The sequence below is a fragment of the Dermochelys coriacea genome, chromosome 16 (assembly GCF_009764565.3).
Source record: "Dermochelys coriacea isolate rDerCor1 chromosome 16, rDerCor1.pri.v4, whole genome shotgun sequence".
NCBI lineage: Eukaryota > Metazoa > Chordata > Testudines > Dermochelyidae > Dermochelys > Dermochelys coriacea.
In genome coordinates, this window is record NC_050083.1 from 15,345,118 (window position 1) to 15,361,153 (window position 16,036).

Sequence of the window (16,036 nt, forward strand, 5' to 3'; positions counted from 1 at the left end):
GACTCTCCTCAGCGCAGCGCAGCGCAGCGCAGCGCGCGCGCGCGCGCGCGGCCGAAGGGCGGGAGCGGTGAGGGGGTGTCGGGAGGGCGGCCCCGCGACCCAGATTCCCGCTTGTGGGGTGTCACCCGCCAGCCTCGGAGCGTCCCGGGGCCCGTCCCGCCAGGCGTGAGCATGGGCCTCGGCTCTGCCGCACGCAGGCTGGGGAAATACAGGCCTGGCGGCGCGGCCGGTGGGGCTGGCGGCTGTTTCGGGCCTAGTCTCTTGCCCCAGCCGGAAGGGACGCGCCCGGATCTCTCAGTGCCCTGAGGTGAGAACCAAGCCCGCCCTTGTCTCGCTCTCTCCGGGCCCTGCCCCCCTCTCTCAGCCATTCCCCGGGCCTCCAGGGCTGTTGCCTCGTTTCACGGGTGTTCTGCACAAGCACTCGGTCTGTTTCCTCGCGGGACTGCAATAAAGTCCCTTCATCAACGTGTCTGATGGACTCTCTAAAAATGGCACCGCACGGTTCATGTTTGTGGCCTCTCTGTGCCCGGAGCAAATTTACTCCGTTTGCAAGCGTCCACACTTGACTGCCCGCACGGCCGACCCAGCCCGGGGTCTGAGAGGCTGGGTCACGCTTAATCAGCGGTAAAGCGTCTGAATGTGAAATTTAATTTTTACAATGATGCTGCCGGTGATGCATGAAACAGGATAAGTATCCAGAAGTCTCTCCTTGAGCTGAGTTGTGTTGGCGCTGCAGGGCTAATGAGTTAGAAATAGGGAAAATATATGAAACTAGTAAGGACAGGTAATAATGACTGTATGCGTGGAAGCAGACTGAAAGGGTATCTGCCATTTTTAGGTAGACGCTTTTTAGAGTAGAGCAGGATTTTAGGATTATTATTGCACAGGTTGCATATAGAAAATACTTTACTTGCAAATTGGAAAACAGAATACTGGAAATGCTGTTGTCCTAAACTGCTGGGAGTGCCGTAGGTAAGTGACTCATTTCTGATCTGAATGCATCCGATGAAGTGAGCGGTAGCTCACGAAAGCTTATGCTCTAATAAATTTGTTAGTCTCTAAGGTGCCACCGGTACTCCTTTTCTGATCTGAATGGTAACTGCAGCTGTTTTCTTCTCCCACTTTGCTTTCAGAGGCTTGAACAAACCGCTCTGCAGGATGTTGGAATTCCTGAAGCAGCCTGTTGTGGTCACTGCAGAGATCAATGTGAATCTGGTGGCTCTGACTGTGATGGGATTAGTAAACCGGCTCTGGGCGCTCTCCTACCCACGGGCTGTGGTGTAAGCACAGTGCTTCACTTCCCACTTAAAATACATGTGATGATTTTTTTTTTTTTTTTAAGTTTGCAAGTGAGTATGTAATGGTGATGAAAGGTTCTGGATTGCTGACTCAGGATACTTACATCCCTGGTATGGATTCAGCACATGCAGTGGCAATGCAAGCATCCTCACCAGCATGCCTCAACCCTGACTTAGAGGACTGAAAGGGATGCTAAATCTCTATGCTCCATTCAGTTCTCCTGCTGAGATTGCCAAAGGAGGAGTCAGTTAATGTCCCCATCACTAAGGTATGGGGGGTGCGTTGTGAGATGTTTCCAGTTAGACTTGACACATTTCTTTCTCTGTGGTGTTTCAGTTTTGATGAAGTTTACTATGGCCAGTTTGTGTCTCTGTACATGAAGCGGATCTTTTTTGTGGATGATAGTGGCCCGCCATTTGGCCACATGCTGCTAGCTTTTGGAGGTAGGGACTCCACTGAACTTTAATTTAGGAAGCATTTATTGCTCGTTGCTTTGGGGAAAGAGGAACAGGTTGCAGACGTGCTTTCAGTTCTCAAATATCCTTGTGGAGAAGGGATAGGGCAGAATTTCTTCCACAGAGACCTTGCTGATTTCATTTGCTTTAGAATGACCACATGGATTTTGGGCTAGTGGCTTGGAGTGCAGGAGGGGGGAAAAGTGGTGTAACTCTGCACGTGTACCATTTGCCATGACCCCTACCCATTTCCCTATTACGATGGACGTTTCACCCACACTTTTATCTTACTCCCAGACAAACAGGAGGACCGAACCAAACTGTACAATGACCTGGAGAGCTTAGAGCACTGGGAATAGTAGGCATAAGAGAAGATTCAGGCCCCAGAAGTGTGAAGTCCAGAGAGAGGAAAGGGACAATATAAAATGGGGGGGATTAACTAAGCAGTTGCCCCTTTCATGTCAGTGTGTGGTTTATTTTCATATTGTCTCCTGCATGCTATCCTAAGGTAACTTTTTCATGTAATAAAGCACTGCTGCAAGGGAGATGTGTGTCTGGGAGAGAGAGTCCGTAAGACACTGTTTTCAGAAAGTGGTCTGAGTATAAAAATACTGAGGAGGCACTTGTGGGAGGCTAACTCTGATTACTCTCCATAGAGATTTGTTTTTTAATTAATCTTTAACATTTTATCACCCATTTCCATGTGCCACTCACTCCAGCCATATCTGCTGCTGTTCTTTTTCAGGTTACTTAGGAGGCTTTGATGGAAACTTCTTGTGGAACAGAATTGGGGCTGGTAAGAGCTGTTTTTAACAGTGGCTTATTCTTCCAAAAGAATAGAGCTGCATTTCAGAGCTGATCGGTGATGTTTTAGTCACTAATAGAAGCAGAGGGTTTTTGTTTTTGTTTAATTTGTTTACTTGATCTTGGTGATGTTTTTTCAGAAGAGATGTTAAATCAAAGTCTTCTGTATGACTGCAGTGAATGTTTCAGAAGATGCTAAAGATCCCATAGCACAGAGGAGAGTAGGGAGTAATTATAGAAGGCAGCATAGTCCAGAGGATAGGTTAATGGGACTGGGAATCAAGTCACCTCCCAGCTCTCAGATTGACTTGCTGTGACACCTTGTGCAAGTCCCATTTGCCTGGTTTTCAAAGGTGCTGCGTATCCACAGCTCCCAGTGATTTCTTTTCAAGTTGTGGAAACTCATTTTTTCTGAACGTCATGCTTCACTTTACCTGTCTTTAAAAAGGGGAACAATGATACTTGTGCAATTTCTGAAGCCCTTTGAAGTCTACAGATGAAAGCACTGTATAAATGAGAAGGATTATTATTATTAGCCTACATTACTTCATATAATTAGGTTCTAATGTCCCCTAACTGTGAGTAAAAGAAATTGCAGGATGGGGCTACAGTTTTAGCTGTAATATCTTTGCTCTGTTTATAAACAACATGGGGAGATAACCTGAGTCTAAGAAGAGCTGTATGAAAATTAAATTCTGTTCTTCCTGCAAACACCAATACAATAAGCAAAGGCTTCTAATGCTCTTGTCCTCACACTGTTTGTTTTCTATTCTAGAGTACAGTATGAACGTACCAGTTTGGTCCTTGCGACTGCTGCCAGCGCTATCTGGTGCCCTGTGTGTGCCTTTAGCGTATCAGATTTTGGTAGAGTTGCACTTCTCCCATTGTGCCGCGTTTGGAGCGGCCCTCCTGATCCTCTTTGGTAAGGATTGTGCCTTCAGCCTTACTCTCCATAAAGAGGGGGAATGATCCGCTTTCCCCTATAAATTCTTCTACGGTGAATTTTTAGTGGCAGTTACTAAGAGCAGTGCTGAGAGTTAGGGAGGTGGGTGCTGCGGTAGCTTCTCCCACACAGCGCTGACAATGCATCAATCCTGATCAGCATATCCTACTATTCAGTCCTGAGCCCCACTCACAGCTCTTCCCATGCACTTCAATCCTGACCTGCAGCACAGCCTGCAGTTCCAGCCCTGCTTCTAAGTAGACACTACTAGGTCTCTCTATTATTGAGCAAAGAGGAAGGTTTGACACACGGAACCTCACAGCCATGCGGGCAGCTTTATTTCTTTGCCTTTGAAGAGCCTCTGCAGGCTCTTCCTCAGATTTCTGTGATATACTGGGAATGAGTGTGCAGGACAGAAGGGCCATACCTCAGCTTTAGATTTCAGCAAGTCTTTTCTTCTTCCCCTCACCCATCTGCCATTTTCCATGCTTGAAAGGTTTCTCAAACACAGAGTATGGCTCTGTTTCTCATCTCAGGCTTATAATATTGTGAAAAGATCTTTGTTTTGCTTTCTTTGGAAATGTTTCTTTGATTATCAGTTGATCATGTCTTTAGAAGTCCTTATTGTTGATGGTGGTATTGCTGCCATGAGTATTGCTTGACAGTTTTCCTACCACTAATTTATGCCTAATTTTGTGTGTATGTATCTTCTTCTTCTGTTTCTAACAGAGAACTCTCTGATCACTCAATCCAGGCTGATGCTCTTGGAATCAGTACTAATCTTTTTTGTCCTGCTTGCAATTTTGTCCTACCTGAAGTTCTACAATTTACAGAAGTGCAGGTACAGCTGGTTTTCATTCCTGGGCACTGGATAACCTTCCAGTTAGTTGTAATAAGCCATTCATCATTTAAGTATAAAACATTTGGGCCTCTTGGGTTTTTTTTAATTGCCATATAAATAAATTCATTAAAGGCTATCTGGCACCAATTATAATAATCTTGTGTGTGGTGTACTGCAAGCCTTATTTGGGTTGTGGGCTAGTGGTCCAAATTCAGGCTGGGGAGGCAAGAATCCTTAACTAATCGTAGCTGTGCCTTGGACAAGTCGCTTCATTTCTCTGCGCCTCAGTAAAATGGGGATAATGATACTTGACCACTCATAGTGATGTTGGAAGGATTTTATCTTCCAAACAATTTTAAGGTTTAAATCTATATTGGCAGTGGAAAAGGTTCAGAAAAGGGCAACAAAAATGATTAGGGGTATGGAACGGCTTCCGTATGAGGAGAGATTAATAAGACTGGGACTTTTCAGCTTGGAAAAGAGACGACTAATGGGGAGATATGATTGAGGTCTATAAAATCATGACTGGTGTAGAGAAAGTACATAAGGAAATGTTATTTACTCTTCATAACACAAGAGCTAGGGGTCACCAAACGAAATTAAGAGGCAGCAAGTTTAAAACAAACAAAATGAAATATTTCTTCACACAATGCACAGTCAACCTGTGGAACTCCTTGCCAGATGATCTTGTGAAGGCCAAGACCATAACAGGGTTCAAAAAAGAACTAGATAATTTCATGAAGGATAGGTCCATCAGTGGCTGTTCGGCAGGATGGGCAGGGATGGTGTCCCTAGCCTCTGTTTGCCAGAAGCTGGGAATGAGCGACAGGGATAAGGATCACTTGATGATGACCTGTTTTGTTCATTCCCTCTGGGGCACCTGGCATTGGCCACTGTCAGAAGACAGGATACTGGACTAGATAGACCTTTGGTCTGATCCAGTAGGGCTGTTCTTATGTTCTAAAATGTTGTTTAAATGATAGTGGGGTTGTCTTGGCTTCCTTGTAATTTAAAAAAATCCCTTGGCTGTTTCTTCCTCATTGCCAGTTCCTGATCTGGAAAATTTCCCTGTGCATAGAAATAAAGAGGGTGACAAATATCCCTATTAGTCATTTGTTATTGCTCATGGGCGCAGAGTCAATTTAGAAATCTTTGTCTCTTCTTGTGCAGCTTTGTGTGTTCTCTGATTCTTGCAGAGCCCCATTTAAAATAATAACCTTAAACTTATCCCAGCCTGTGGCCTAGCCCATTGCTTTTTTGTGGTATTGGAAGGTTTGCAGACTCTCGCTGCTCAGAATGACTTTTCAGGGTCAGGAGAAGTGTTTAACATCCACACCTAGACCAAGGATAACACTCGCTGTCCTGGGAGGCCTGATATAAACTACTATTAGCATAATAGAGTTCTAGCTGGGTGTCTGTATCTTACTGTGTTTTCTCTCCTTTTGTCCTTTTATCTAAGCCCCTTCACTGCAGGCTGGTGGTTTTGGCTTTTGCTGACTGGAGTTGCTTGTTCCTGTGCAGTTGGGTAAGAACTGACTTCTCCTATCATGTTGGTTTACTAAACTCCCAGATTGCTTTAGTGTTCACCATCTCAGCCTTTGCTTTGCTGTGTTCTCAAGAGCTCAGCTTTTCAAGACTTGCTCTTGATGCTGCAGCTAGTTGTGGCACATCTGTCTGTAGCAAGCTTCTACAGGTTTTATTCTTTGAATACCCTTGAAATAATCAGTGAGCCGATGACATCAATCCACATAAAGCAAGTTTCAGAGTAGCAGCTGTGTTAGTCTGTATTCGCAAAAAAGAAAATGAGGACTTGTGGCACCTTAGAGACTAACCAATTTATTTGAGCATAAGCTTTCGTGAGCTACAGCTCACTTCATCGGATGCATTCGGTGGAAAACAGACAAACTGATGGTGGTTGTACTGAAAAAAATGAAATACATATATTGGTACAAGTGTCTGTCAGAGATGGGCCGCCTTAAAAAAATGAGACCTGGATTTCAACTCCTGCTCCCAACTTTGTGTTTGTCTGAGTTCAGGGACCCTCCATACTCTACCTTGTGATATGCTGCCTTGTTATCAACAGCCTTTCCGCCTTCGTCATTAGCAAGTAGCCACTTCAGAGACCAAGTCACAAAGTATCTGATTCAGCCAGCGTACAGAACTGGAGCACCAGTGTCCCTGGGCTTGGGAACTCCTTGCTCAAGAGAGAATTTGAATACTTACACCTTGCATTAAATCCTGTCTATAGTCTGGGTATGTTTAACCCAGTTTGGTCTTTGTGTGCTGTCTTCTCAGGGTAAAATACATGGGGCTTTTCACCTACATGCTGCTCTTGGCCATCGCTGGAGTCCACTCCTGGCACTTGATAGGAGACCAGACCTTGTCAAATGTAGGTAGCCTAATGTACTCGATAAGTAGCATGTAATTACATTCAGAGCATGCATCCAGAGAAGGAGGTGCAAGCTAAAAGCCTTCTAAACCATCAGCTAATAATTCAACACTTGAAGAAATCCTAGATGTGTGTTACAATTAAGCCTGCTGTTATGGATTGGAAGCCCTCTGCTTGCAGAGCCATGGTCCAGCTATGTTATAGGAAAAAAGCAGGGTCAAGTTTGAGATAAAGTGTACGTATGTAGCTTTTCTGGTGCCAAACTGTATTTCTGAACGGGAAGTGGCTTGCCTTCCTGCTCCTGCTGCTGCTGCTTCCCATCTTCAATATGGTTTGATAGGGTCTGTAGGTCAAAACGTATCCAATTTCAATGTATCCTGTGCACCCCAATCTGACCTTGCAGGAGAAGTGATTAAAGTGTCTGCAGTGGTAAGTCCACAGGGAAATTGGGGAATTTTTTTCATTTTCCTTTTTAAAAATAACCAAGTACCTGGTTATCCTCAATAGCTGGGACAGGGGTGAAGGAGCAGGGGAATAAGCAGATCTGCTTACTTTTTGCCAGCTCTGCTGCATGACTGTGGGCAAGTCACTTCATCTGTGCCTCAGTTTCCCCATCTGTAAAAGGGGAATAACCCTTCCATATTTCACATAAATGTTGTGAAGCTTGATTAAATAACACTTGTAAAGTGCTTTGAGATCCTGAGTTGTATTAACCTTATTACCTATCAGTGGGGGAGAGCTACACAAAGCTGGGACTTACTTGAAAGGATATAAGAGTGAGTTCTTTGTATTCTGCCAGGTTTCTGTGTTGTGCCATTTGCTAGCGAGGGGACTAGCTCTAGTAGTCATCCCAGTAGCAATGTACCTGTCTTTCTTCTACGTTCACTTGACTTTGCTATACCGCTCAGGACCTCATGACCAGATTATGACCAGTGCTTTCCAGGCCAGTCTGGAGGTAAGGAAAGTGGGAGTGACGGAAAGGAGATGTTGGAAATGGATCGTGCACATACCCTCGGTTGTGGAAATGGACTAAATTAGCACCATGAAATACTTGCTCCTTTGTCGTCATCTTGCTGCTATTGTGCTATAAAATGGCTTTAAGATGAAATAGTGAGGAAGTGTTGAGTCCTAATAGTAAGTGAAAGCTCTGTCCCCATCTCTATCCTGGGGCTTTCCTTTTTACCAAGAGCAATTTTTTGCTGTCCCACACAAAATATGCCCATTCTTCTACATAAGAGCAACACTACTGAAGTCAATGGAATTAGTTTTACAAGTAAATGATATAATGAAATCACAAGGGGGTTTTAAAAATACCCAAACCCAGAATTGGAAGGAAACCATCTAGTCAGGGCTAGATCAGTAACAGTGGGTCACCTATTTGCAAATGCAAACCAACATGAAATAAAATGAAAAACTCGCCCTCTAGTGGCAGCTCTTGTCCCGCCACTCACTCAGATTTGGCCCCTATCATCATGATGGCAGGGTGGATGGGTCAAACATGAGAGGAACTGCGACCCCATGCGTCAGTTTGCAGTGCCCAGAGCGGGGAGCCAGGGCCACCTCCAAGGGACATAAGCTGCTGCGTGAGTGTGGGACAGGCTTGCTCTGTAACACCTGTCTCCCCCAGGCCTCCTTATCTCCTCAGGCAGGGCCCAACCCTCCCCCTGTGCCTCCCACTCCCCTGGGGGCATGACTCAACCCTCTTCCAGTACCTCTGGGGGGCAGGACCAGCCCCACTGTGGATGGGGGAATTGATAAAATGAAATAAGAAATTCCCTCCCAAACCCCCCAAAATTATAAAAATTTATTTTACGGGGCTCTATCTATAGATTCAGTAGAGGCAGATGTTAGTCACATTGCTTAATCCTCAGACTGCGGTGCTGAGCGCAGTGTAAGGACCTACATAGAATAGAACAGAGCCCATATAGAATAGTTCCTTAGTTTATTGTTGGTGCAGGATTGCTTTGGGGATGTTCCCTGAGACCCTGAAATCCTGCAGGCTTCATTCTGTAACCAGATTTCCTTTGAGCATAGTGTTGCAGGATCTGAATTTTATAGCTGTAATGAGGACAGCAAGCCTTATACTAACATGTTATATTACACGTTAAAGCTGTGAGTGATGCTCTTCAGAGTTAAACAGCTTCTGAGTTTTTTTTCCTCTGGTTTATTATCTTCTTATGCTTTTTAGGGCGGACTAGCTCGGATCACACAGGGCCAGCCCCTTGAGGTAGCCTATGGCTCCCAGATTACCCTGCGGAATGTTTTAGGCAAACCTATGCCATGCTGGCTCCATTCTCACAAGAACACTTATCCCATCAGGTGAGGAATCTGTTTTGTTCTATAACACTAGAGTGTAAGGGTGGGGGTCTAACTGTGCTCCTGTTCTTGAGCTGTCAGTTCAGATCTCACAGTCTGTATCTATGCAGAATCATAGTCTCTTTTTACATCAAGCTTTCAGGGTATGTTATCTCCTGCGTGTCATACAAAATCTTATTACTCCACGAAGCCCATTAATATTCCTGTTAAAGCATCGGGGGGTAAACTTCCATTGAGCAGTTTGTAGTTATAATACTGACATTGTTCAAATCTGGTGTGCTCCATTTCTAAACCTCAGCAAGCAGACTTGGTTTATAAAAGTATTGATAGAATCCAAGGTAAAGAAATGCTTGAAAAACATAAATATATAGTAGGCACATTAGGATAATGTGTGATTCATTCTTAAAAGAATTTTGTAATCAGCTTGCTAAACCATTGGCAATTAATTTCAATGTCATTGAGAAGAGGGAAGGTGCCAGAGACTTTCAGGGGAAATAAAATGTAGGGGGAGAAGGGAAAATCATCGTTATTACCTTAGATTCAGTCTCACTTCAGTCCCTAGTACAATAATAGACCAGATTATGAAAGAGAGAATTTGTAAGTACCTACAGGGTAACAGAATACCAAACAGCATGGGCTTAAAAAGAACAGATCAGACCAAGAAAAGGGCTTGCTTTTCACAATCCAATTCCAAAATGAGTGGATGAAGGGAATGTGGTAGTGACGTGAGGGCTCTAGATTTCAGTAGTGTATTCAGTGTTGCCTGATGTGATTAAATTAAGTTTTAGATTAAATCTCAGAAAAAAAATCCTTCCTGTAAGGACAGTAGGACAATGGAACAGACTGCCTAGGGAGGTTGGGGAAGCTCCTTCACTGGAGGTTTACAAAAGGAGGCTGGAGCCATCTGTCATGGATGGTTTAGACACCACAAATCCTGCATCTTGGCAGTAGGTTTGATTAGATCAGTGGCTCTCAACCTTTCCAGACTATTGTAACCCTTTCAGGAGTCTGATTTGTCTTGTGTACCCACAAGTTTCATCTCACTTAAAAACTACTTGCTTTCAAAATCAGATATAAAAATTAAAAAGTCACAGCACTATTACTATTACTGAAAAATTGCTGACTTTCTCATTTTTACCATATAATTATAAGATAAATCAATTGGATTTAAGTATTGTACTTATATGTGTATAGTATATAGAGCAGTATAAACAAGTCATTGTCTGTATGAAATTTTAGTTTGTACTGGCGTCACTAGTGTTTTTTATGTAGCCTGTTGTAAAACTAGGCAAATATCTAGATGAGCTGATGTATCCCCGGAAGACCTCTGCATAACCCCTGGTTGAGAACCACTCGACTAGATGACCCTTGTGGTCCCTTCTAATCCTATGAGTCTATGATTCTGATCGTCCTTGGAAATGTTAATTGGTTGGGATGTGAGCACAGTTACATGGCCTGGAAATTGGTTAAAGAATCAAGAAAACCAGCACTGTATTGAGATGCGAAAGGCATCCAGTGGGATGCAGCTGAGATCAGTGTTACTACCATATTCCTTGGCAACTGGGAAAAGAGTACTTTTCTGGATACCAATTGGCACATTGCAAATGCCGAATGAGTAGAGAGAAAAGAAACAGAGTTTAAAAGCTGAATGGGGAGACAAAATCATGTTGATTTGGCCATATGGAAGCTAATATATATATGGTGGGGAAATAATCTGAAATGCAGATATTCAGCTCATGGAGAGGAGAAAGTGGTATCTGGAAAACTGTAATTTACAAAAGAAATCTTGGTTGGTAGTGGAGAAAAAATGGAATGAATGAGTTTCCCATCAGATGCTGCAGCCAATAGACCAATGTGATGTTTTGGCTACCTACATAGAAAACATTAATTTTTTCCAGCGTAAGGAGATGACAGTCCTTTTTCATACAGCTCCTTTGGCATGGTGGCTAGAATACTGCATATGATACTGCGCATCACAATACCAAATTGATGCTGACAAACTTGAGAGGATTCTAAGATCATAGCAAAGTGAGTCTAGCTTGACTAAGGCCAGGTCTACACTGCACACTTACTTTGGTATAACTGTCACTCAAGGGTGTGAAAAATGCACACCCTTGAGTGATGTAGTTACCGACCTAACCTCCAGTGCAGACAGCGGTATGTCTCCCATTGACCTAGCTACTGCCTCTCACAGAGCTGAAGTTACTGAGCCAACAGGAGAGCTCTCCAATTGGCTTAGATTTAGAGTGTCTTCATCACAAGTGGTGCAACTGCGCCAATGCAAGTTTGTAGTGTAGACTTGCCCTAAACAGTGACGATGAGACAAACATCTACAAGAATTAGAAGGATGGAAACACCACGAAGGGAAAGGAATGGTTTAAAGTGCATTATGGGGTATATGTAAAGAAAATTAAGAAAAATTACCTCCATTGATTTCCTGTATTGTTGGATAGTGGTCCCAAGGGAAACAGTGGAAGTGCCGTTGTGTTTGGTGTTTCAGACTAGATAGGGTAAACCTCTGGGGGGAATATAGAGCTGTGACGCATCCTCCATTAGCCTGGAGGGCTGGAAAAGAGAAGCTACTAGGGCTTTTCCCTATTCAAGTCCCATGCTTTAATCTTTCCACCTAATTCATTTACCTAAGCACTGGCTAAAGCCATTGATAGCCCAACCCACTCCATCCCTTCATGGAAATGACAGCACAGTTCACTGCATGGAAGAGAGGGTCCAAGCATTGGCTTGTCAGGCACCCCTTGGAGTGGAAGACCAGAAAACACGGTGAATGCTGGGTGCACGCTGCTCCTCAGAAGCCTTGGCCTCAGCATATGTGTTACGTTGCATCAGATGCAGTGGGACTCCTGTGCTTTGCTCTCTATATTGCGTCTCTTCAGCTGCCTTTGAAAGAACAGAGCCAGTGGTGTAGTGCTGGTCCAGGTCACTGAGTGCAACTTGCTAGTTTAATCTGAGGCCCCCCTCTGTTCCCTGTGACTGTGTGAACAGAGATGTACCATTCCCTCAGAGTTCTGTCCTGTTACCTACCCATATAGGTACGAGAATGGCCGAGGCAGCTCCCACCAGCAGCAGGTGACTTGTTACCCCTTCAAGGATGTCAATAACTGGTGGATCGTTAAGGATCCTGGGATGTGAGTATTCAGGAAACGTGCTTAAATGCCAGAACGTGAGCTCCGCTGATGAAAATTGATCCCAAAAGCTAAGCAGGACTAGGCTTGATTAGTAGAGGGACTGGACACCAGCTGGGAGTACTGGATTCCACAGGCTTAGAGAGGTAACTGTGGTCTAGTGGATTGAGCAAGGGTCTGGGAGTCAGGATTCACAATCTCAAGTTGTGTTCCCCACACTGCCACTGACTCACTGCATGTCCTGGGGCAAGTCCCTTCACTACTCCACCTCCATTCCCCCACCTGTCGAATGGGGATGATAGTGCTATTGGATCTCATGGGTGCTGGAAGGATTTAATGAATATTTACAAATGCTTTGAGATTCTGGGATGGAAAGTATTATACAAGGGCTGGATTCAGACCAGCCACCAAGAGGCTAAAAGCTGTCTCCCATTACTGATTCCCTGAGTCAGCCTGTCCCTCCCTCTGCTTAATGTCCAGTAACTTTCTCTGCATCCAGCTGTAACCCAAAAAAAGCTCAGATTTCTCATCTGACTGTGCAAATGTTTCTCCCCCCTTCTTTCTGTCCTGGTCTCTGGACTTTTCAAGATAATGGTCACAAGTTGGCACTAGCTGTGATGGGGAATTGAAACATTTCTTTTGGTTTGTCACTCTGGCAGGCAGCAGCTGGTGGTGAGTAACCCACCACGTCCCGTCCGACATGGGCATATTGTGCAACTGGTCCACGGCATCACAACTCGTTACCTCAACACGTATGTGCTTCTCCCAGCCTGTTGGCTCATTCTGCTTTGTTGCTTCTCTGAATGTCTGTGTAGGGATGGAGGGACACTAGGGAGTGCTGGTGCTCTCCCTAAGACACTCTTAGGCTCTCGCAGTATACTCAGCCATAGGTCTGGATACAGCTGGTCCGTCACTGAATGGTTTTTGGTTAGTATCACAAATTGTTCTTCTACTGCCAGACCAACTGCAAAAGGCAAATGACAGACCATTTATGGTGTATTTAGAAGTGTCAGAGACCACTTGGGTCCCAGCTAGTCCAATATACATTGTGACAATGTTCCACATTTCTACATGCCCACTCGTTTGGGTAATTCGCTGCCCGTCCCCCCCTCCTCCCCCCAACAGGCAGGTCTTTTTAAATTTTGCATCAGCGCCACCCACACCATTATGGTAAGGGTGGGTGAATAGAGTTTCGGTGGGATTTCAAGAAGCGCCTAATTGACTTTGCAGCATGTCCCATTGAATATCATGGCATGTGTCTTTCAGCTGACTTGGTGCTCCCAAGTCATGTAGGCACTTGAAAATTTCACCCCATGTACCTGGCTGCTGTGTATTTGACTGTTTTGTAAGGCTGCATTATTATAAAAATTGTCTCTTTTAAGTAGTAGGCAAGAGTTCACATGGACTTCAGTCAGAGCATCTGAACCCTGAGTGTTGGTTCTTTCTGTGCTCATTCCAGGCCCAAGGGGGTCATAGGAATGCCAGTTGGTTCGTTCTTAGAAACCCCACTGAAGGCCATTACTATTCCAGCCATGCTTCTGTTCGCCCCAGCTGAGATGCCTGTGCTTTACCAAGGATGGTAGCTGGCAAAATCAGCTTCCTCCAATGCTATTTTATGGCCCTTTATAATAAGAAGCCCTCTCCCTTTCTTTGACTCCCCAAATGTGCCGCTTGATTTGTGCCAATAGGTTGTTTGGCTTGTTGCTTGCTGAATTTCTGCACTCCCCTGAGGAGCTTTGTGGGATTTGATTATTAAATAACCCTATGAAATGAACAGAGAATTTAGCCCAGGACACTTATTTTATGGATCTTGCAGACATGATGTTGCTGCACCTCTGAGCCCACACTCCCAGGAAATCTCCTGTTACGTTGATTACAACATCTCCATGCCAGCACAGAGCCTCTGGAGAGTGGTGAGTGGAAATTGGGGTGAGGGGCAAGGGAGGTTTTTCTCCTATTGGGAAGACAAAGTAAAGATCAAAAGACATCCCTCCCTTACAGGAAATTGTAAATCGGGAATCGGACACAGACGTGTGGAAGACCATTTTATCTGAAGTAAGGTTTGTCCATGTGAATACCTCAGCAGTGCTGAAGGTAAGTGGGTTTATGTACATCAGTCTTCTCCTCTTCCCTTGTAGTCATCCCGAGAGTCCATGCAATCTCTTTATCCAAAACTAATCCTCCTTAAAGTGAAAAAGCCCTGTATTTTTATCAGCTCAGCCTGACGTCAGTCTGGTGAAAGAACTGTTTCTCTGATGGTAATGAAGCACGGTAATGGCTTGATCTGTTACTAGACTGAGCACTGCATAATTCCATTGGATGTTGCAAGTGCTTAGCTCATTTGAGGATCAGCCTGTGGGTCAGAAGTGGAGGCTGCATCATTAACAGCTGGTGGTGGACAGGCATGCTTAAGAATCCCTCTTCACAGGTAACATTTAAGACAGGTTTCTGAGACAGTATCCACTGAGCTCTTTTACCACATTCATAACTGTCACTTCTGAATACTCACTCCACCGGCATCCTATTAAGGTGGGGTCTCTTTAGCTCTAGCAATAGGTCTGAAATTCAAGAACAACCTGGAAGGATTGTGCCTTTTTTTTTTTTTTAAAAAAGCCTTCATTTTTATTTTTCAGCTCAGTGGTGCATCTCTACCTGAGTGGGGCTACCGGCAGCTGGAGATCATTGGGGAGAAGTTGTCCAAAGGGTATCACCAGAGCATGCTGTGGAATGTGGAGGAGCACAGATATGGGAAAAGTAAGACTCAGTAGAGTTCTATAGATTATAATGTGGGCTTCCTCTTCAGGGGAAAGGGGCTATATATAGTACAGAAAGGCATTTATAGGTGGTGCAAGGGCCACAGAACCTACCCCAGCCTGTGGGTTGGAGTAACAGCTGTAGGACAGCTCTGACATCACTCCCGTAGCCTGGAGGGTTGAGTTACTTGGGCTGGACATGGAGATGAGGGGTTTGTCCCTAAGTGACTGGGACTGTTCTTCTGAACACTAGGAGCGCATACCCTTTGAGCAGACTGTGTCCCTCCTTCCTTGCACATTGGAATCACACCAGTTTCGTTGCGGAAGGGCCTCTCTGAGCAAAGGAGAGGGCAGGGTTATGGAATGTTGGATGTTTCTGAGCCATGTGATGCACTTCCAGGCCAAGAGCAGAAGGAGAGGGAAGTGGAGCTGCACTCACCCACGCAGGCTGACATCAGCAAAAACCTCAGTTTCATGGCCAGATTCACAGAACTGCAGGTGACTGGGCCAAGGGAACAGGGGGTGGGATGTGATATGATTCTTCCCTCAAAGTTCTCTCCTAACTGCATGCTAGGCAGTGGATTCTAGGCACCATTTCTGTGAAGGGTGCCTTGGACTGATAACAGCCATTGCTTAGTCATTAAGGGGAGAGTTGTTTTCTCACCTTCCCCATGAAAAAAGACATGTGAACAAAACTACCTATTGAAACAGATGTAGGGGCCACTGTAGTGTTTTCTATGGGCTGTTTCTGGAGGTAGGACATGTTGCCGTGAAAGATAGGAAGAGATTTTAGGGTCCATAGCTGACCAGACTGATCGTGAAGTTCTGAAAACATATGTTGCAAAGTGTTCTTTTTAGTTTATCCAGCATGCTGATCTGTGGCATGTGCTTAAAGTACCTCCAGCTTTATAACTCAACTGTTCCGTAATAATTAATATAAGTAAAGATAATTGGGCTCAGCCTTAACGTGGGTGTTGGTATTACGCTTGATGTCCCTTACTAACCTTCAAAAATTCAGTAAGGAACCAGTATTCATTTAAAATTATAATCAAATACAGTAATGAGAACCCCCTCTGTCTATTGTAGGTATGGGACT

The 16,036-nt window shown here is 44.6% G+C and overlaps 1 protein-coding gene across 9 annotated transcripts in view; it reads left to right on the plus strand.

The window, feature by feature from the left end:
- POMT1 (protein O-mannosyltransferase 1) overlaps positions 1-16,036 on the plus strand; it is a 21,320-nt gene continuing 5,284 nt past the window's right edge. The window contains exons 1-16 of one of the 9 annotated variants that reach the window (XM_038374652.2): positions 1-307; positions 1,127-1,280; positions 1,636-1,742; positions 2,500-2,550; positions 3,334-3,480; positions 4,231-4,342; positions 5,802-5,867; positions 6,638-6,731; positions 7,531-7,686; positions 8,920-9,050; positions 12,095-12,190; positions 12,847-12,939; positions 14,004-14,100; positions 14,189-14,281; positions 14,821-14,941; positions 15,341-15,438. In XM_038374652.2, the coding sequence (XP_038230580.1) occupies positions 1,159-1,280; positions 1,636-1,742; positions 2,500-2,550; positions 3,334-3,480; positions 4,231-4,342; positions 5,802-5,867; positions 6,638-6,731; positions 7,531-7,686; positions 8,920-9,050; positions 12,095-12,190; positions 12,847-12,939; positions 14,004-14,100; positions 14,189-14,281; positions 14,821-14,941; positions 15,341-15,438 (1,584 nt within the window). In that variant the 5' untranslated portion in view covers positions 1-307; positions 1,127-1,158. Of the gene's footprint in view, positions 308-358; positions 688-711; positions 985-1,080; positions 1,743-2,499; positions 2,551-3,333; positions 3,481-4,230; positions 4,343-5,801; positions 5,868-6,637; positions 6,732-7,530; positions 7,687-8,919; positions 9,051-12,094; positions 12,191-12,846; positions 12,940-14,003; positions 14,101-14,188; positions 14,282-14,820; positions 14,942-15,340; positions 15,439-16,036 lie in introns of those variants that run through there. The other 8 variants (XM_038374651.2, XM_043498996.1, XM_043498995.1 and 5 more) reach the window with 8 other exon arrangements.